This window comes from Phocoena sinus, chromosome 20, assembly GCF_008692025.1.
Source record: "Phocoena sinus isolate mPhoSin1 chromosome 20, mPhoSin1.pri, whole genome shotgun sequence".
Lineage (NCBI taxonomy): Eukaryota > Metazoa > Chordata > Mammalia > Artiodactyla > Phocoenidae > Phocoena > Phocoena sinus.
In genome coordinates, this window is record NC_045782.1 from 35230690 (window position 1) to 35253549 (window position 22860).

Consider the following 22860-nt stretch of genomic DNA (forward strand, 5'->3'; position numbering starts at 1 on the left):
GTTTAATCATTTTGAGATATGTTTGTTGTATGATGTCAGTACATGCTATAAGAAGGAAATAAGAGATATCTGATCTTTTTTGTCTTTGCTTTTCTTTGCAGATAAGATGCTCCACGTCATTTGCAGCTTTCTTCAAAAGAAAAAGCACTAGTGCTCCGCTCTTGCCATAATACCAAACCTTTTGACTTATGCTTTGGTGCAGCAACACTGGAAGAATTGCACACAGGTTCCAGGAATACCTTTTTTTTCATCTGAGTGATTCTTTGTGGATGGAAAAGGGTTTGAGTCTTAATAATTACCCTGTTTTAAAGCTATTTCTCTACAGTCTGAACTGCTTCACAAATTAGGCCACTTACCAATGAGCCACACAGTCAGTTCTTGTCAGGAGCTGGTTGAAAACTGTGCTGTGCATGTAGCAGGGATGGCACAAGAAGATAGCCGTCGTGGTCAAGTGCCATCTACCTTTTATCATGGTGCCAACCAGGAGCTTGACCTGTCCACCAAAGTGTACAAAAGGGAATCAGGAAGTCCTTATTCTGTGTTAGTGGACACCAAGATGAGCAAACCACATCTCCATGAAACAGAGGAGCAGCCGTATTTCAGGGAGACAAGAGCAGTGTCTGACGTGCATGCTGTGAAAGAAGACCGGGAGAATTCTGATGACACAGAAGAGGAGGAGGAGGAGGAAGTCTCCTACAAAAGGGAGCAGATCATAGTGGAGGTAAACCTTAATAATCAAACATTAAATGTATCTAAAGGGGAAAAGGGTGTCTCTTCTCAGTCCAAAGAGACTCCTGTTCTTAAGACAAGCAGTGAGGAGGAAGAGGAAGAGAGTGAGGAAGAGGCCACGGATGACAGTAATGACTATGGAGAAAACGAAAGGCAGAAGAAGAAGGAGAAGATAGTGGAGAAAGTCAGCGTTACCCAAAGGAGAACGAGGAGAGCTGCCTCTGTTGCCGCAGCTGCCACTTCCCCTACTCCCAGAGCTACAAGAGGTCGTAGGAAGAGTGTAGAGCCACCTAAGCGTAAGAAGCGGGCCGCAAAGGAGCCCAAAGCGCCAGTCCAGAAAGCTAAGTGTGAAGAGAAAGAGACTCTGACCTGTGAGAAGTGCCCCAGGGTGTTTAATACTCGCTGGTACCTGGAGAAGCACATGAACGTCACTCATAGGCGCATGCAGATTTGTGATAAGTGTGGCAAGAAGTTTGTCCTGGAAAGTGAGCTGTCCCTTCACCAGCAAACAGACTGTGAAAAAAACATTCAGGTAGGTTTCATCACCAAGAGGGCAAACTTTCCAGGATAGAACCTGGCTGTTCACACTCACCTGGTATCTGCCCCAGAGAATAAATACAATAGAGGCCGAAGGGACAGTTTTCACCAACTTATCTTTTTGAAAGCCCCTGCTTTGGTCTTTTCAAAAGCAGCCTTAACATTTTCTTGCAAAAGCATTAAATTTAACTGACGCTGGACTAGCGGGAACCCAGGTACATTGGAAGGGGGATCTGTTATAGGTGATTGACAAGGAGGTAAAGTCAACACCGACTTTGCACGGAGATTTACTCTTGTAAGACGTGTAATATAATTCATTCTGGCATCTTCTCTGTCAAGGTGGGAGATATCAAGTAAAGGTCAGGAGTAGAGAGAGGTCCTTTTCTAAGGTTTGAAAGGATGCCAGATGCTAGTGTAGCTGATGGGGACAAAAACCATAATGAATCAGACTGGTGGAAATGGAAGATCTCCAGGAGTGAGTTTGCTTTTACCAGTGGAGAGATGACAACACTAAATTTGTCAAGAGGCTGAGCCCATGGGAATATGCAGACTTTAAACGAGGCTGAGCTGGTTGAAAATGTTGCCCACCTGGCAGTAGGGTTATATAATGCTACTGTGCGGTATTGTTAAGGTAACAAAACATGGTATTCAAACCAGGCTAGTCCTTGAAAGGACTGTATTGTGATAGGTTAAGAAGTGCGCTAATTATATCTTGCTGAGTGAATTATATTATGTTGAGCTGTGTCGGTTTGCACGTGTGAATGCATATTAATGAATATTCATAAAAGGTAAGTCTATTAATGTCTCCAAAAGATACGTGAAATAGAAATTTCTTGTACCATGTTTAAGCTAAACTTCTTTTAGAAGATGAAATTGTTTTGTTTCAGTGTGTTTCTTGGAATACTCCTGATTTGGAGCGCTCCTTATTTTTCACATTTCTTTCTTGCTTTTAATCGACAACCACGATCATTGCTTTACTCTAAAGAGGTTTTTTTAAAAAATATAAATTATATTTGCTAAAAATTCACTGCTTTTTGATTTGTCAGTTGTGACTTGATCTCTGACACGCTTGGTAAATAAAAGAAGACTGGATCATGGTGCCTACCCTCCAATAACTACTGGTGCCCAGGGCCTGGTTCTGAATTGGTTGCAACAGTTCAGGCCAAAAGGAGTGCAATGCTGTGCTGCACCCTAGGGGTCAAACTTAGTTCTGTAATGATTCGTTGCTGAAAAAGGTATATCTTGATCTTGATGTTTATATAGTTTGTTTGGTTTTTTTACTTAAATTTGCTTCATTAAGTACAGAAAACATTTAATAAATCCTTTTCATGTGTGACTTTCTTCACTATTCCTCACCATAATTTCATTTAAACTTGTATTTAGGTTTTGTGGATTCTGCTAAAGGAACTCTTCTTGCGTTTCTAATCCTGATGACCTGGTAACAAGTAAAAATTAAAACTGTGCCCTACAAAATAGCTTATAGGAGTTGTCTGTCCTTCTCTCGAGCAGTATCCAACCAGAGGCTTATCTCTGTGACTCTTCTCAGAGTCCTTGTTTCCTGAAGGGATAATGTGTTCAGAGATCTTTTTTTACAGTGAATAACAGCTTGCTCCCTTCAGCATCCCAGAGTCCGATGGTTACCTAGAACTTCCTAATATTGCTTTTAACCAGAAGTATTTTATTTTGACACATGTTATGATAGCCTAGACTAGTGATGATCCATAGTACAGGGAACTAGGCAGGACCGCCTGTGTCTCCTACAGATGCCTATGTGAGAGATCTGGAGCTGGGCTCCCCGGGAAAAGGGAGGATGAGACCAACAGCTGAGGGGTCATATTAAATTCTGTCAGGGGGGAATGTTTAATAGAGAAAATTAGATTTGGGAAAATATAATAAAATCTCAATAATCTGTGTCAATGAAGGCTCCAAATGCATTCTCTAAGCTACAAAAACATTGGTATATTTCTACAGATATATAACCATTAATGTACGCTTTATCTTGTTTTTATTTATGTTAATCTAAAATTAGTTTGTATTCTCTGGTAAACACGTATTAACTGCATAGTAACCCACGTGTAGGAAACAGCTGCTCTTGGTAATCCATATATTAAAAAAAAAAAACTTGAAGGTTCTTTTCAAAGGTATAATGCTAATTCAGTCAGTTCTTCGACATTAGTGGAACTTTCTTTTTGCCTTACGTTTTGCCATTGTCTTCATACTCCCAAAGTGTCTCTAAAAAAATTCATCTTGGAAAATAGAACACAAGGACGTTGGTGTTGGAATCTGGACTCTGTGGATTTGTTTTGGATTCTGGCCTGTGCCACAAATCTAAAGCACACCCGTTTCATGGGACTTCCCTGGTGGTCCAGTAGTTAGGACTCGGCACTTTCACTGCCGTGTCCCAGGTTCAATCCGTCCCTGGTCAGGAGAACTAAGATCCTGCAAGCTGTGCAGCTTGGCCAAATAATAATAATAATAATAAGGCACACCCATTTCAGCTGCCAGTCAGCAGGCGTGGCTTTCTGGAAGCTCCTATAAATAAAGATTATTTCTATTTATCCTGCTCAGTGTGTTTCCTGTAATAAATCATTCAAGAAACTCTGGTCCCTTCACGAACATATCAAGATCGTCCATGGATATGCAGAAAAGAAATTTTCCTGTGAAATTTGTGAGAAGAAATTCTATACCATGGCTCACGTACGGAAACACATGGTTGGTAAGTCTTTTCTGTTGCTTTTCTCGTACACCTATAATTTTCCCTTGTTTTTTGGTGTGTTTTATACTTTGGATTGGGCAGGATATGAGGAACTGCCTTATTTGAATCAGTTTTGACTTGTTGAAACTAAATACAACGTGTCTTCGGTAAGCATCACCAAATTGGATGGTAGAGTCTTCCACACCCAGGTTTCTTTTCAACGTTATTTTTTCCTTCAGAACTTTGCCGTTAAAGCCTCACAGATTAGAGAACCATCAATTAAGATGGCAGGACCGCCTTACAGTAGGACATATCTCTTTTCCCATTTGAGCCCTTTGGTGGACTGTTTTTGAGCATAAGTGCATTCTGTGTTGCAGCACACACGAAAGACATGCCATTTACCTGTGAAACCTGTGGAAAGTCATTCAAACGCAGTATGTCACTCAAGGTGCACTCCTTGCAGCACTCTGGAGAGAAGCCCTTCAGATGCGAGGTAAGGCGCGCGCTGCCCACCAGGCCCAGGCGCGGGGGCTGGCTTGCGTTGACGTGGTGAGCCGTGGGAGAGAGGCGTGCCTCGTGCGAGGCACAAGGCTGCGTTTCCACAGAGCCGTCAGACCCGTGCTCTGAGCGTTGCGTTATCTCACTGCTGGATAGAGAGCGGTCATTTTTAACGCAGAGTTAACTCACTTAGATCAGGTTAAGTTTGGGAATAACACGTGACGAGTCATTTTACTTTTCTCAGTAATTCAGAGAAGTTAGATATACTTCAGGGATAATTATTTGGGAAATTTTCCCTTTTATTATAACTCAGCTACGGAAATATAGCAGAGCCAAATAGTTGACACAAGCAGGTTCTATTTTGAGTATGAAAAATATACCTGATCTCAGGCTATGTAGGGTGGGTGCAGGTAAAGCTGCTATGCTTGGCACTCAAAAATCTCCACTGTGTCCAATGCAGAACTGTGACGAAAGGTTTCAGTACAAGTACCAGCTACGCTCCCACATGAGCATCCACATTGGGCACAAACAGTTCATGTGCCAGTGGTGTGGCAAGGATTTCAACATGAAGCAGTACTTCGACGAACACATGAAAACACACACTGGTAAGAATTTCTTGGGAAAGGTACAGATATGTCTCAAGCACTTGTTAATGATCACCTGTGAGTCTGTTTACTTAAAGTTCTAAGCCACGAGTCTGCATTCTAAGTGCAAATTCCGCTTTAAATAAACCTGATATATAAAAATACAAATTTATAATACCGAAAAGTTAGGCTTTCATAATTTTATTTATTTAAAAAAGGATTGTTAGTGCCTTTTAACTGTGGGTTCCTTCAAGATGATGGACTCTTTATTTGGGACACAGGATCTCCTGAAATTATATGAAAATTGTTTTGCATATGTGTCTATGTTATTTTTCTAAGGAAAGGGTTCTGGGTCTTTAAAAAATGGAGGCCATTTTTTGGGGGGTTTTATTTATTTATTTTATTTTTGGCTGCGTTAAGGTCTTCATTGCCGCGAGCGGGCTTTCTCTAGTTGCCGTGAGCGGGGGCTTCTCTTTTGCGCTGTGCGGGCTTTTCATTGCAGTGGCTTCTCTTGTTGCGGAGCACGGGCTCTAGGCGCGCGGGCTTCTCATTTCAGTGGCTTCTCTTGTTGCGGAGCACGGGCTCTAGGCGCACGGGCTTCAGTAGTTGTGGCACGTGGGCTCGGTAGTTGTGGCTTGTGGGCTCTAGAGCGCAGGCTCAGTAGTTGTGGCGCACGGGCTGAGTTGCCCCGAGGCATGTGGGATCTTCCTGGACCGGGGCTCAAACCTGTGTTCCCTGCATTGGCAGATGGATTCTTATCCACTGCACCACCAGGGAAGTCCCTGAGGACATTGTTTTTAATAGGATACCCTCTCAATATTCTTAAAGTTTGGTTGGATTTTATTTACCAAAATTCACTACTTTTTACGAACACATCCATCAAATGAGTTTAAGTAGTATTTTAACTACATTGTGTTTTCAGAGGTATATGCTTCATAGCGTCGATTTGAGTCTTGAAAGCATTGGATCATACAGCCTCCAGGAAGCTAGTTAGAATAATAGCCCCCTGTAAACACTGGGGCATTGTACGTCTGTCTTATCTTGACGCTCTGGAATTAGCTGTCTTGGCACAAATTGAACAGTGTGAAACATATTTCAAGTTTCTAAATAAAATCTAATCACAGGACTCTAGGTTCTGTTAGTCTACAGAGTAGCAGAGCCAGAAAGAACCACAAGACATATCTTCCTTAGCCTGCTTAACTAGTGGTGAGGAAGTTCTGCCCGTAGCTGCGCCTCTGTAGTTCCCATCTCTATTAAGTCCAAAGAAAAACACCTGCCTGGTGGGCTTCTTTCCCATTCGGAGCAGGACCTCTGATTTCAAGGAATAAGCCAGAGGAAGAGCCATGAGAGGAGTTTATGTAAATTACATCTCAAAAGGTAGTGATAACTTTGAAGCCTAAGTGGATAGCAGGATATGTCAGAGTATTTTAACAAATTCTCCTCTTAAAATCTGGTGGCTCTTGGATAGGCTTTTAGTTCTGAGTAGCATTTAGGGTGCAGTTTTCTGTTAATTCAGCAGGAAACTATGGAACTAGACAGAAAATAAGTTTTTTTGAAGGCAGAAGCTGTGTCATATTTACACACGGTGCTTGGCACATAGTAGATGCCCAGTAAATGTTTGTCGCAAGATTGGAAGGAACCTCCACCACTTAAGCCTCTGCGCTCACCTTCTCTTTTCTGCCGTCTCCCTGTGCTTCTTCCTCCCGGGTCCCCCCTCTCTCCTTCTCCTTCTGCGTTTCTTACTCTTTCTTCTTTCCCCTTTGTCCTTCTTTCTTTCTTCAGGCCCTTGAATGTCCATAATATGAAACTGAAGTGTACATTTTGTGATTAATGTGTAAGTTGAATAAAACTTTATGTTAAGTATTCTTCTTTGACCAAATAGGCAAGCTGAACATTCCCTGTTTCCTCTAAAGGAGTACAGCCACCTAAATTCACTTAAGTTTTTATTTGTCTCATTAAAAGTAGTAGTACATACTTATTAAAGTATATTAGAAAATATGAAAATTGAAATGATCTATAATCTTATCAATGAGAGGTGACTACTGTTAACACTTTAGCACATATTTTTTTAATTCTATAGTTTCTTAATATACTATGCATAAGTGTTTATACGTTCATGTATATAGTAACGAAACAAAAATTGGGTCTTTACGCTCTGTTACAACCTGCTTTTTATTTTACTGTATTATGTCATTAACAGTAATATCATTTTAATGGTTGTATAATAGTCCTTCTTATAAATTTGCTGTAATAATAGCCATCATTTATTATGCACATATATGCTGAGTACTATCTTAAATACTTTACATACATTATCTCATTTAATCAGTACAACCTTTACAGTGGTCCTGTTAAGGATGTTATCTCTATTTTATTTAGCCAGTTCCCTTTTGGACATTTAGATGGTTTCTGTTTCCAATTTTTCTACTGTTATAAATAATACTGTGACAAACAACTTTGTGGCTAACACAGCCATGATTATTTACTTAGGATAAATCCCTAGAAATGGGATTATTAGGTCAAAGGGATGTGTATAGTTTTAAGACTTGGTGGTATGTATTGCAAAATAGCCATCCACGTACACTCTTACCAGCTGCACGTGAAAATACCCATTTTCCCAACCCTGTCCAATGCTAAATAAAATCATGGTTGAATTAATCGGTGAAAAGTGGTTTCTTACTGTGTTAATTTGCACATTCTTTTTCATATGCTCGTTGCGTATCAGTATACTTTCTTTTCTGAATTGCTCGTGCCTTTTCTGTATTCATCTTGCCATTGCAGTGTTTGGCTTTTTCTTATTGTTTATGATAGCTCTTTATATATATAGCTCTTTGTGTATATTTATATATATGGGACCTTGTCTAACACCAATATTAAAATCCTTTTCCCTGGTTTGCATCTGCCTTTTAGTATTGTTTGTAATGATCACACTGGGAAAGCGCTGGATGGTGGAGTTGGACACACCTGGCTCTGCCGCTCACTAGCAGTGTGACCTTAAGTGAATTATGCAACCCCTGTGGGCCTCTGGTTCCTTGGTACTAAATAAGGATTACAATAGTACCTGAAAGGATCCGAGAAGGGTTAGCTTTTAAAGAAGAAAAGGGATACGTCTTTTAAGGCTGGATGAAACCACATTTAGAGTATGTTTTGGTGGGGGTTAAGGCCATTGCAGGAACTGACACTGATTGGGCTGTTTCTTTGCAGTTAAAAGAGAAGTGAGGTAGATCTTATCTAGGGAAGCCGACCAGCCCTCAGGCAGGGTTTCCTGGGATGGTGTGGACATGGGGTGAGTTCAACATAGAATAATTGTTGATTCTCTTTGTACCAGGCACAGTGCTAAGTGCCGAGGGATACAGGATGAATTATGACCTGCTTTTTGCCCTCAAGGAGCTTACAGTCCAGCGGTAGTGATGATGATGATGATGATAATAGCAGCACTAAAATGCACGGAATGTCTGCCACGTACCAAATACTGTTCTAAGCACTTTCCTCGAATTTCTAACTTACCGCAATAACCTATTATTATTATCTTCATTTTTCAGATGAGGCTCAGAGAGTAAAGAACTTGTCCAAGGCAGTCTGACTCCAGAAACACATACTTAGTTACTCTGATACAAATTTAATGAAGCAAGTAATAAAATGGAGGGATACGCGGGACATCATGAGGGCAAAAAGCACCATCCCAGAGTCTGGTTCTCAGCTTCCAGAATTTGTCAGTGTACCCAAGCAGATGAGGGTCAGAGGGATTGATCTGTGCTAAACAATCTGAATAATATATAAATAAAGTTGCTAATTTACAGTGAAAAGCCTGAGTGAGTGACAAGTGCTTCCGAACTCTTATGTTCTTTGGTCTGAATATTCTTTGCGTAAAATAAATTTATATGAGAAGCTAAATTATAATCACAAGATCATCAGGGACAGAAAATTACAGCAAAGGAAGGTAATTGAGTGATCTTAATTGTGAGTACCATCCTTCATGGAATCCAAGAAGCCATCAGTTTTAAGACAAACCTCATTTATGTATCGCTAAGAAAATGCTGCAAATTAAAGAATGACACGTCACCGATTGTTATGGTATATGTCAGTTTCACAGATGTAAATATTTGGGGGGAAATGCATGTCTTAGAATTAACTAATATTTATTTATAAATATTAATCAAGAATCTACTAAACGGGGCTACTGTAGCGAACAAGACTGAAATAGTCCCTAGATTCACAGAGCTTATAGTCACGTTGGGGTGATAGACAGGCAAGGCCTAACAGTGGTTTGGTGATGAGAGCACAGTAAGTACAACTAAATGAAGTTGGTTAGAGTTTGATGGATTGGGGGAGGAGGGGAGGCAGGGAGTATAATAAGACACGATACCGGAGAGCAGTAAGCAAGTACCGCATCACAGAATGAGCCATGTAGAAAAGTTTGAGCTTTATTCTGAGGACAGTGGGACGTTCTTCGGTGGCTTTAAGCAGAACGTGACACATCTGAAAGGTCTCTCTGGCTACAGTGTGAAGAGTGGATTGGAGGGTGGGGAGCAAGAATAGAGATGGTGAAGCCAGTCGGGGGGACATTGCAGTAATCCAGGGGAACGATTGTAACGTGATGGTAGGCCAGATATATAGATACACAGATTTCTGATGCTGCTCCAGGATATTCATAAGCAGACTGGGGTGCTTGTGTTCACTGGCCAGATCACTTTTTCCTTTGAAAGTTCAATAGACAGCTAAGTAGCCGAATTCTTGCTCTTTCTATCTTCCCTGCAGATTCTGTCTTCATTTATTATGTGCGTTCTTCAGACTCATTACAGTACCGTTTCTTATAATTAGGTTAGCTTTATCTGTATGTAACAGTTAGGTTACATCATAAGATGTATCGACATATGTGCTTTCTAGTTACCTAAGGACTTAGCTGTTAGTATCTCCTCCAGCCACCCATTTACTAGCACTTCCTTAAGGTGGGACATTGTGCAGGTGGTTGATTTCAAATGTTACATTTTGATTTTTCCTTGTTTCAGCCTCATTGTAATCTTACCTTGAGGTTTCAGGGAAACCTTATCATCAGTCATTAGCACAGTTAGGAGATGAGGCCTAATGAATAATGAGAGTTAGAGTTGGGTGGGATTGTGGGTTTATGTCTGAGTAACAAATGTGGAAAACTTGGTAGGACATCAAGAAATGGATAAAAGATGACTAAGTAGTTAAGAGGACCCATTTAAATTGGAATACATGGATTTATGGTAGGCCAGTTCTAACAGTTTTTAGTCTTTCTGTGGCAAATCATTATAGCCTAGAAGACTACAAATGAGAGATGGATGATGAGAGAGATCCAGGACTGGATCCAGGTTTGAGCACATAACAGAAAGTTACATGTCCATACATTAAGTAAACTATCAATGAATAAAGTGTCTAGTGAACCTAGGAAGTGATTAGTGAATTAAGTGGAGAATGTTTGCTCGTATTAGACTAACAATTCAAACATTAGGTCCTTAGGCTCTGGTTCCGCATGGCTGTTAGCAATGAAGTCAAGGAGGAAGGGGTCAAGGGGATTGATAGGTTATCAAACAGGTGTGCTTTTAAAACATTTTATTATACAAGTAAATCATGTTTATTTTAGAAAACAGGAAGTACATATAAGCATCAAAAATAGAGTAAAATGTCACTCATAATCCCATTATCTAGAGATGATCACCGGTAACATTTGTTTTATTTCTTTCCATATGTTCCTACACGTATTTTTCATTAAAAATGGATAATACCGTGTGTACGTGTTCATAACTTGCTTGTTTTACTTAATAGACTATAGATAACAGATTATAGATTTTCATGTTAATAACTACATTTCTATACTTTTATAATATTGTTTTTAATAGCACTCTCCATTAGATGGGCATTACCACAACTGATTTAATCAATTCCATTTAACATAGAATTTGAAGTTTTTAATTGGAGGAAATGGATTAAAAAGAAGGAACACAAGCCAGTACAGAATTTATCTAGAAAGATGAGTATGAATCACAGTGAAGAGCCTAGCAGTGGCAGTGATTGAATAATGAAAGGTAGGAAGATAAAAGAAATATTATAGTCAGCAAATAGTACCGGTAACCATGGAGAAAACTGATCCCTCCTGATGGTTCGATTCAGTCTCTCATGGGAAGTGAGGAAAAGTCTGGCTCCCATGGAAGGAGGCAACTGGAGATGTCAGTTTTCAAAGGCAGAGAGAAGAAATAAGGACTACAACATGGATAAAGGGGAGTTTGCGCATAGTGTTAGAAGGAGTCCCAAAGTGGAGGAAAACAGTAAGAAAATAACATTCCTTTGTGTGTTCAGGAATGCACAAGACGTTGAGGTGTGAAGCGCCGTTGTTTTACGTGTCTGGCGCCAGACTGCAGAGTTTTAAATCCTGCCTCTCCACTGACTGTAGAACCTCCAGCAAGTTTCTTAATTTCCTCATCAGTAAAATAGGGATAATAGCGTACCTACCTCATAAGGCTGTGAGGATCACCAGAGGTTAATAAGGTGTCAAGGGATTAGAACAGTGCCAAGCACGCACTAAGACTCCATACACAACAGCTCTTATTTATACAGAGTAGAATAAGGACACCTGTTAGAAACAGAGGGAGTAATCATTGAAGTGAGAGCAAACTCTTGTAGCAGGAGCTACAGTCGAGATACAAGCGACATACACTGAGCATTGGTGAAGGAATTGCTAAATACAAGCACATGGTCGCTGAAGCACACGTGGACAGGTATTCCGCACCGCACCACAGCATTCTGGATGCAGTGACCATGGACGTGTGTGTCCAAACATCATTTTGTTTCTCCCTGTGGCCTGGGGAGAGAGGCAGGCAGACATAGCATAGAACTAAGCAGTAAGTCCAAAGGAAAGTTAGGAAGTTTAATAAGCCCTTAGAACCCAGACCTAATTTCCTCCCTAAGTGCCCTTAGAGCTAGGGGGTTTTGTTTCCTTTTTGGCTCATTTCCCCAGTGGTTCTCCACCAAGAACGGTAGCCTGCCGCTCAACCATCCCCACACCCATGGGCATTTGGCAATGGTGTGGGGACATTCTTGATGGTCAGAATTTCTTGGGGGCATATAAGTAGTCTGGCGCCAGGACCACTGAGCGCTCTTCAGGTGTGCAGACAGCCCCACGTAATGGAGAGCCGCCTGCAGAGAAACACTGTGGTGCGAAATCTGTGTTGTAGGGTGAGTCAGTCCAGAATTTCCCCAGACAGCAAAGCGTAAGCTGCATTCTAAGGATTATGTTCGAGTAGACGTGCGGAGACTTATGTCCTCCACAAGACATTATCAGCAAAGTCCTACTCTGGGTTGGAATGTCAGAAATTGCTCACAGATCGGCTCGCCTATGCTTAGAGGCAGAGACTCATCTGTGGGCTTGGTTCCCTGGAACACAGGAAAGCCATTTGAACACTTCTTCCTGTAGGATGTGGAAGATCACTACTGTAGAAGCCTTTCTTGTTCTTTTAACCAAGCCCAGATGGTAGGTTGTAAGTAAGTTTTAGTTGTATCTGCTCCTTTTTGTTAAGTCCCAACTTTGGGGAACTCTTTTATGACTACTAGAATATAATATGCCATAAGGGAGAGGAGTGGTAACCTCCTTTTTTGGTATGAGGAATAGCTGGGGCACATACTTGCCGCCTAGTGTGTTAATCCTGTTTTTGTGTCTGTGTTCGTCTCAGGAGAGAAACCCTTTATCTGTGAAATCTGTGGCAAAAGCTTCACCAGCCGCCCCAACATGAAGAGGCACCGCAGAACTCATACAGGCGAGAAGCCCTATCCGTGTGATGTGTGCGGCCAGCGGTTCCGCTTCTCCAACATGCTTAAGGCCCACAAAGAGAAGTGCTTTCGGGTGACCAGCCCCGTGAACGTGCCGCCTGCTGTCCAGATCCCACTCACAACCTCCCCGGCCACCCCAGTTCCTTCTGTGGGGAGCACCCCCACGACCCCCGCCCCTCCCATCAGCATGAACCCCGTCAGCACGCTAACGCCTCGGCCCATGCCCCACCCCTTCTCGCACCTGCACATCCACGCACACCCTCACCACCCACACCACCTTCCTATCCCCCCGGTCCCTCACCTCCCCCCACCTCCAGCTCTCTTTAAGAGCGAGCCTTTAAATAACAGGGGCCAGGGTGAGGACACCTTTCTGCGGCACCTGGCAGAGAAGAACAGTTCAGCCCAGCATCACTAACATCCATCTCCTTAAATGTGTTCTCCGCGAGTTCCGTGCCCCGGTGTGAGTTTGCAGAGTGGGGGTCGGTGAGCGTTTCTGTAGCTGTCAGACTCTCCTCAGTCTCCACCAAGAGCTTTGTCATTGTCTTGGTGAATCAGCACATCCGAGGGAGTGGACGAGAAGACCCTGAGCTCACGGAGGGAACTGTCGAACCAGGGAACCACCGAACTAAAGCCCAATTTGCTTGCATTTTCTGGTGACTTTTATAAATTTCAAATACTCAGACTTGTGGAATTTTATAATTTCATATCAGCTGATGAGGTATGCTTGCTTTTATATCCTGGACTTCTCCTCAAAGAGGGGACAGGCCTGGTTTCCTTTGTACTAATCGGGAAGGCTGTGACATTAATCCAGAGCATTAATTGTATCACTGTGTATTGTAACATTCTTTTCAGCTTTTGGTGCTGGCTTCAGAGTTGAGCTAGCCATGTTTCACAGTATATCAAGCATTATAGAGAAAGACAGAAATTTTCTTCTTTGTGTAGCTCTCCTAATGCACTCTTTATTTTACTACAGAAATTATTTTAGAGTTTTTGTATAGACTTCTTTAGTAGTCTGTTTCTAAAATGAAATGTATTTCAATAAGCAGTGTAATTTTTTCAGTGTAGCTGGACCTATGTTGTAAAATAGAAAAAATTTTTATAATCATCAAAATGTGATTCTTAAAGATGCATATAACTTCTATAGTTCAAAGTTATTCTTACATCCGTACAACTCAAAGGTGCTTCAGAGACTAGATGTATCTGAAAGGGTCTCCAGACCAGGTTACTGCGAAAATGAGGTTTTGCTTTCGGAATTTGGCATAAGTCCTTGGTAGTTTTTTAATCTCTGCTTAACACTCGGGGGCCTGTTAGGCTCACGGACATGCTGTGTCCTCCGTGTTTCGTTCGGCTCAGTTAGTATGTTGAATGGAATGATTTGCAGAGGGTTGAGCCTTTTCCAGGGAGGTCACCTGAAGCTGGCCTGTTTTGAAAATCTGAGTAAAGCCGTTCGCCGTCAAGAGGAGGAGGTGGCGGAGGCTGTTTCCTCTCAGTCACGTCTCGCTTCCCCCAGAAATGTATTCAGGTTCAGCCTCTGTGGGACGACCAACTGAAGTCTCCTAATACACTGCTCACTTTAAGGTTGCTTTATTTTTCTAATTGTCACAAAAAGATAAAATAGTACACTAAAATCACAAACGTGGTGTTGCCTGATAGCGGCTGAGAAATTTGGATAAGAACACAAATTGGTTATGACTTTTAAAATGTCTCTTCTATCCATGGATGTAGTCACAACTTCGAGCTATTCTGACACAGTTTAAATTGTGGTGAGAGAGAGAAAATGACGTTTTGCTGCCCTGTCCTCTGCAAGCGATGATGTGATAGCAGCCTTCTTGGTGATAAGGAGAGCCGCAAATGGGGCAGGTTTGAAAGAGTTTGGGTAACTTCTAAAGAGCATGGTCAGTCAGGAGCTCATTATAAGAAAGGCTGAACAGAAGGGCTGACAGATTGGTTATATTTAACTGATCACATTTATCCAGACTCAGTGTAGATAAAAGTTTTGTAATTTTTCATCTCAGCGAACTGAGTTTCAAAGCGAGGTCTTTCTTTCTCCCCCCCCCCCTCTCATTTTTTTAATCTTGAAATTTCTTCATTTTTCTTTCCTCAAGGTTTTAAATCTTTGCCTGAATCAGAACCCTGACTTTTATTTATTTTTTTATTTTTAATATTAAGTGTGCAGATAGACTTACAGCACTTTTTCTGGCTGATTAGCTCTGTGGTAGGAAAACTGGAACTCTTTCCATTGAGGTTAAGTCCCTATTTTTAAAATATCGCATTCTCTGTTAGCTTTTTGGTTTAATATTTCCAGATTTTTTCCTTCTGATTACTGCCTTTGTCTTCTATAATGAGCATAGGAGAATTTGGGAATGAGGCGGAAAAGTATCTCAAGACATACTTTTCCTGTTTCTGGATGTAACTTCTAAGGAATGTGGTATTAAATATTTGTATACATTCTTTGAACACTCAAGTACCCAAACCAATAAGAAAAGTTAATTCCTTATTTATGACTGTTATATCTTTAGTGGCTGCCTCCCCTTATTTACACAGTCTCCTTGGCGTTCCATGACAAGTTTGTGGATATACCATGTGTGGTATATGTGTGGACATACCATTATTTCATGTCCAAGCTTGTAATATTAAAATGATGTTTAAGATGTAAATTACAGCTTAGTTAATTGGTTATACCTTATTTTGTTCTAAATAAATTTACAATATTGGGCAGCAGTTCTGAATTCTAGACTTGAGACCATTGAATCAACCATTTTATGAGGTGTACTATAATGACACACTGGAAAATTCAGGTAGTCATATTTGATTTTCCATTCAAGTGAATATAGCCATAAGAAAATATCTACTACATAGGAAAACCAATATTAAGCAAATAATCACCACCACCCTTAACAGAAGCAAAGAAAGGATTATCTTTTTTTAAAAATCAGCATTGTCAAACAATACATTTCTTAGTGAAATGTATTGTGGAACAATCTGGAAACTTCCAACTTTTTTTCCCTAGATAAGCATACCCTCCCTGATTTGGGGTTTGTGGTCTTCGGGAAAACTGCTCAGAATATAACGACTCCTCACCAGTGTCATATTACATATGCCTAATGAAATGCATTAAGAATATTCATGCCATTAATGCTTCTGAATAGAAGGACTGAAGAATTAAGCCTTAAACGTATACGTGCATCAGGTTTAACACGCTTAAGACTCAAACTCAGGGTTAAAATTTTGATTGGGGTCCTTTACTAAAATAAAAGTTGCATTTATATATGGTGTGTTCCCTCCCACCTATAGTACAGCGCCCTGTGACTTATTCAAAACTTATTAACTACTTGTTATCTGTTTATGAAAAAAAGAACTGTGGAGGAGTTTGAGTTCTCAGGCCTTATCTGTACTTAAATTTTAAAGACAGCAAAGGCCACATTTCAGCATTATATAGATACCAAATTGAGGCTGTTTCTCCTGACTTAATTTTACTGTCTTCAAAGGCTTGTGTCGTCGCTAGAGTTAAGACTTACTTGAAAATTCCCAGCTTGAGTTGCTATTGCTTTTTGAATTTTTTTTGCACTTTCCTATTCTTTTCTCATAGATGTATCATTCAAATATAAACTCTTCCTTAGCCTGAATGAAAGGCTGCTTGTTGCTTTCTCAAATTGAGTGGGGCGGGCTCATACTGAGTCAGATTTTACATCTGAATGAAGAAGATAAGATGAACGGTTTAAAAGCACGTGGCTTCCTTTCCGTGTATATTTGTGATTTGATCCTTATTTTTAGCAAGCAGGGAAGTCTCCACATAAAACTTTACTACAGTAGTTCAAAGTAACCTTTGCAAATCAGTTATGTATACTTTTACAGTCTACCGTTTTTCCATTAACCGTTCTAAATTAATGACTGAGCGTGGATATTACCACAGTTGTACCGTCTTTTTTAAAACTACATTGGTTGAAAGTACCTTTTCATTGTGGTTAGAATGCTCCCTATAATTTGATTGTCCCTTGTATACTAACTGGAGGCAAAATACTCTGAAGAGATACTTGTACACTTTTTCTACTTCTTGAAATTTTTTTCACTTTTTATGTTTCTTGAACGGATATGCTTGTTTAGCTTAATTTTTATTTCACTGGAAGTTTTAAATCTTAAGAAAATCAAGCAGAAATAGAAATCCATTGCAGACGTGTATTATATTTACCACATCTTGAAGATTTCCGTTAGTGAGACACAGAATGGTAGTACGTGGGGTTTTAATGTCTAAAAAGAGAGAGAGAGCGAGAGAAGAAAACTAAAGTTAGAGAAACCCATCTGTTTGAGCTACTGCATAGAAGAGACAACTTTTATTACATCGCTGATCCACACGATGAACATTTCGATGCTGTTCCAGACTGTATGGGAAGTATTTGATGAAAAAGGGATAAGTTACACCTAAGAATTTTATCAACTCTCTCCCATTACAAAAATCAACTAACTTGGAATTCTTCAGACTATAAAATTGAGCAAGTAAATATTGGGTTTTAATTTTCATTTACCTAAACCAAGATAGGAAATTTCCCAAAAGATCATTTTTTTCGGGAATGAAAGGTCATGAGCCACTAGAGATACTGGCATTATTATGTACTAGCAACACCCTAGCTAACCTGCTTCTGTCATCTGTAGTGTTTATAACAAATAACAATGACCTTCCAACCCTGGACACTACCTCGATAAAGCAAACCAGAGATCCTCTCTACACTTTCTATGGAAGCCATAAAAGTTGCCATCGATATATCTACTTTCATAGTTCTGTACTTTTATACTCTCTAGACTTTTTATAGACTTTGTGATCAGATCTTTTTGTCTTAGAGGATAGGTTTTGCAAGATTCAAAGGAAAATCAAACTCCTTGGTTGTCCCAGCTTTGAAGCTTTAGCCTCAGTAAATTTGTTTAAAGAACTAGATAATGTACCACTTATCAAATTTTTCATTAAACTATTTTGCAGAATTGCATATCGGGAAAACAAACTTCTCTTTCTCATTCCCTAAGTAGAAGCTATATTGTTGCAAGAAGCTACTTACAAAGCGGATTTCTACCTTGTTAGACTCTGTGTATAACTTGATAATACATGTCTTGTCATAATGTTCCTGGAGTTGTTTTTATTTCCTTATGACAGATTAGTGAGTGTACATCTCTCACTAATCCTGTATTATCTCACTGCAGCTTCAGTCTCTCTCACTCTGTTCTTGAGTGCCTTCAAAAAGCCAGCATCATGGAACATTCTTTTCCTGATCTAAATCCTACCTCTGATTATTCATCGTCCATGAGTATTGGAACTCACTCTTATTCCAATTGATTTGTCTCTACAAACTAGCTCTAAAACCTTGGATGTGAATTTTTTATGTATTTCTGTTTTGTTCCCCCATGTCACTTTTAGATTACATTTTAAACTTTTATTTATATCTTATTTCTTCACGTATTACATCTCTAGTGATGAAAGGCTTTATCCTTATCTTAACTGCTCGTGTTCCTTTCTTTCACCAGAAAGTAGATGTTCCTTTCAAATTAAAGGTCATTGAGTATCTCTTTTGAACATCTTTTTCTCGTCTTAGTCTTCCTGAAATGCCTCCCCTTTCTGATTAAGGGATCCAGATTGCTGCTCTTGCTATGCCCTGTTCTGATACGCTCTCTCTCTTCGAGAAACATTTGGCCAGGTTGTACCCATAATGTTATTTTAGTCAAATCAATTTAAAAGTGCTCTCTGGGTTTATCCGAAGTCCTTTACTGATTTTTGATCTGCCTCTCTCATCCTTCTGTCCCTCAGAAACTTCCGGTTACTCTCTTCTACTTGTTCACATCTAATTAATTTTTAAAATATTGTTGATACGTAGTATATGAAGGATGTCATAAAAAGGAGGTTTCAGTGTGTTCTCCGTGTGATATGAGCACCTTATTGATAAAACATTGTAGCGATTGGCTCATCTTTCACGGTCAGAACCGCAGTTCGTGCTGCGTACAGGTGTCCGGCTCCCTTTCAGTTCTCCTCCCAAACTGAAGACAAACAGACCTCATTAAAATGAGGAAATTAGATTGCTTTTTTTTTTAAGTGAATGAAAGCTATTTTGGCCTTAGTCGAAATTTTTCCTTTCTGACTTAAGACGTCATGCCCCTTTCCTTAAAGTTGATAATACTGATACTCAGGTTTTCAAGGCTAACTAACCACCACGTGACGTGGGAGTCTAAGAAGGCAGCTGTTAATAAATTCTTGTTCCTTTTATCTGGCGACAGTATGTTATTGGTGGGGTAGTGTGACAGTGTGAGAATGCTTATGTTTGATAATGGATACATTCAAGACAGTTGAAGATGTCACTAGCTGTTTGGAATGGGAATACTTGTTTACAAAATGCAAAAAGTAGATTTCTACAGAAATAAGTGACAAGAGTTTCTTGTTGTTTGAAATCTTCTTGCTTTAGTATGCCTTGATAGTCCCCAGACCTAGAAGTTTGCCTCTTTTAGGTGGTAACTGGCTACCTAAAGTAACCACTTTGAATCTGTGGCTTTTCTCCTGGGACTCTCAGGCAGTACAGCAGTGGGAGCCGTGCGGGGAGCGGGGGGGGGGGGTGGGGGGGCGCTCACACCTGAGGAGCCACATCCCTGAGACAGACTGTTGGCTTGTTTCATGTCTTTGTACGTAGGAGACGTTTGGCACGAGTATCAAAGGGCCTTTGCCTCTAAGAAGTATCTCCTCTGCTTTCTAGTTTCACACTATTTGAGCTTCCCTGGTGAGGTCAGCGATGTTACAAATTACTTGAAAATGATTTTGGGGATGGGGCAAGAAGGGGTAGGAGCTGAATTTTGCTTAACTTTGGAAGGAAATCTGGAACTTGCATTGTTGGTTTTGATCAACCAAAGAGCCTGTCTCTATAGCGGATGTGCCAAAGAATCAAGTTGTTTCTAACTATCCAGCTCCTCCGAACAAACACAGCTTCCTTCTTACCTGACTTTTACAGGTGAAGAGGGACCGTGTGATCACAAGGCCAGAGACACCAACTCGCATTCTGCATAGGACTTGAGGCTGCGATTAATCGCATTCAGAAGTTGGTGGGAAATATTTTGTTCTTTTAGAAGCTCCAGCCTATCCTAGAAATACCTTTTCTGTGCTTCATTATTCAACTCATTCGACTTGTTCCAAAAGTAAAAAAGAAAGAAACTGTGTGGCATAGTTTTGGTGTTTACTGCTGAAGTTGTATCCCCAACCATATCTCTGCAGCCTCTGAAAAGCAGATGACTTCTTCTCAATCTTCCATGTGTTTGAACATACATCTTCCTCTTGACATGGGCAGCGTGTTTCTGCTCCACCAGCAGTACTGGCTTTGTCCACAAGGGGGCAACAAAATACTTTAGCTTCTTTATTCTTGCCTTCTAAAGAAAGATCCCGCTTTTAAGTCTCTTATAGAACATTCTCTCTAGGCTCAATATTTATTTATAGATCTCGGTTTTTAAGACAATTTCCCTTATTACTAAGTGCTCAGCCTTCATGATGGAAACAAAGGTTGATATGTGGGTCAGAGGTCCTTGTGGACCAGGCATCTGAATTAGCCTTTTTACATATTGGTGCCAGAGATCGAAAGCCAGAACCTTCCCATGGGGGATCCGTTGTGTGCTAAACGCAGAGCAGGAAGGCCACCCTCCTTGCTTCTTTTCTCCCAAGTCCCACCGCCAGCGCGGGGCCATTACATCTCTGAGAAGGACACGAGCGGCAGGGGTAGCTCTGGAGTCTGAATGAGGAAGTGCTTCTTACCTTCTCTGCTCCAAGCAGATGTCTGTTACGGCAGGGACCAAGTCAGCAGGGTCAGCCCTGTGTCCTGACCTGCAGGGAGTCCCCTGCAGCAGCCGCTCCTCCCGGTTAGAATCCAGTGTGTGTTCCCGCTGTGTCAGTTACTTGTCTTAGGGCTCCTAACCCTCATCGGCTCTCTGACCATGAGTTTTGTTTGTGCTCATAGCAGCACCTTCCTCACAAGAGGCAGGTCAGTAGTCAACCCAGAGGAAACACCAGACCCTGTTTAGCCCGTAGAGCCAGGAGGCATTTGTACCTGGAATGGCCTTGCAAACAGATACCTGCCTGGCCCTTTTTCCCCAGCCAAGTCTGACCCTGAGCAATACAGACAGATAGAGGCATCCACTTGTAACCCCAGCACTTGGCAAAAAACAAAACTGAAGCTGGGATTGGTTTAGGTAACAGGGGGCCCAGGTGTAACTTGTCTGTCTTTATTTTTGTTTTCCCCAACAGTACTGAAATCACTTGCACTTTTCCTCTTTTCTTAAAGAAAAAAATCCAGTTTGCTTGCCAGGAATTGTTCAGCGTTAGGTTTACAAAGCTTGTTGTTGAATGTTGAATATTTGTCCAAAGGAGTTTGACAAAACAGAAGCTGCTTGGTCCCTGTTCTGCCTGCTAGGTCATAAGGATTAAGGCCACGTAGCTGGGGTACTTGTGTCAAGTCCAGAAGAGGGCAGTGTCCCTCTCCTACCTCTGTGAGGACGCAATTGAAGGTGAAGGTGGACTCATGTAGGACAGGTACCTCTCGTGCTGCAAAGAAGTTTAGAGGAGTCTTTCAGTTGGGGAGGTGACAGGTAATAGGACAGGATCTCGTAAGATGGGAAAGATACTGGGGAGAGGAGAGCTGCTTGTCCCCAGGGAACCGTAGTGAGGGGGAACCAAGCTTCCCTCCTGAGTCTCCAAACTTGCCCAGCTTCCCTGAGTCCTCTGTATTCCACTATCCTGTCAGATCCCTCAATGTACTGATTTCCCCCCCTTGTGTTAACTATACCAATATTATTTTTTTAGCAATTGAAATGCACTTTTTAATTTCAACTCAATCATGATTTTAAGTATAAAAAATTTATAGACTGTTAAAACTACTTTTCTGTGTATTTTTAACCACTTGATGTAGCATTGTTTATTTTATTCTTACGAGACTCTGGTACAAGGTGTGCCACTTCATGATATTTCTGAGATGCTGGGCCTTTGGATGTGTACGGTAACCAACTTAATGCTAATGTTCACAGTTAAAAAAAAAAAAAAAAAAAGTAGTCATATCCATCGTGTGTATTTCTTCATTTCTTCCTTCCTTATCCTCATGTGACAGTCCTCACAATAGGCTGGCCAGCCCACAAATCCTGCTGACCTCTTTATGAAGGGTAACGTTTTCAAGGCTGCTGGCCAAAGTTAGAGTGATTAGTTCTCTTTCATTCTGGGCTGCCTGGCTCAGTGCTGATGGTTTCAGTAACACCACTCCGTGTAGCTGAACGATAACCTGAACATATCCTAGAAAACGGTATTTGAAAAAAAAGGATCATGATTGGGTTCTGAATCAGTTTGAAGAAAACGAAGACCGATGGAAAGCGCTTACAAAGTACGCTCAGTGAAAAGCAGTGATTATACAATGGGGCACTTGGATGAGGCTCCTTGTCCTTCCCCTATTCCCATTAATTTGTGCACTCGTTTGTTTACTCCACAAATGTTTATGGAGTGCCTAACATGTATTGGGCCCTGACCTGGCCACCGGGGGTTCAGCCGTGAACAAGACACAGCCCCTGCTCTCATGGAGCCCGTGTTCCAGTGGAGGAAACCTGACAACAAACAAGTAAATAATTCTCCAGCAGTGAGGCTTGCCCTCAGAGCTATTACTGTAGCCACTGGAGGATCAACTATTTTCCATCGAGCCTTTCAAGCTCAGAATTCCACCGTTTCTTTCTGTCTAAGGATTCCAGTGAGGGAGTTAAGCACATAGAAAGGAAATCTTGTTCAAGGTTCCTTTTGTTTCAAACCTCTTAGAACGGAACAAAACTGCCCAAATCATAGAATTACCATTCTTATTCTTTATCATCTTGTGACTCTGACTAGATGCTGATGTTAACACACTTTTTTCATGAATATAAAGTAGATATTCCCCCTACCCCAGTGTATACTAAATCAGTGGCTTTCAAACTTTGGCTGTGACCCATAGTAAGAAATGTATTTTCTCATTACTTGGCTATCCAATATACATATCTATGAATTTA

The 22860-nt window shown here is 40.9% G+C and overlaps 1 protein-coding gene across 4 annotated transcripts in view; it reads left to right on the top strand.

Moving 5' to 3' along the window:
• The window catches only part of ZNF652 (zinc finger protein 652), a 70509-nt gene extending 48613 nt beyond the window's left edge, over nt 1-21896 (top strand). For 3 of the 4 annotated variants that reach the window (XM_032615713.1, XM_032615714.1, XM_032615715.1), the window contains 5 exons: nt 102-1261; nt 3835-3982; nt 4339-4454; nt 4920-5064; nt 12735-13246. In XM_032615713.1, coding sequence (XP_032471604.1) covers nt 359-1261; nt 3835-3982; nt 4339-4454; nt 4920-5064; nt 12735-13246 — 1824 coding nt within the window. In that variant the 5' untranslated portion in view covers nt 102-358. Of the gene's footprint in view, nt 1-101; nt 1262-3834; nt 3983-4338; nt 4455-4919; nt 5065-12734 lie in introns of those variants that run through there. The other variant, XM_032615716.1, reaches the window with a different exon arrangement.
• Nucleotides 21897-22860: the final 964 nt, after the last annotated feature.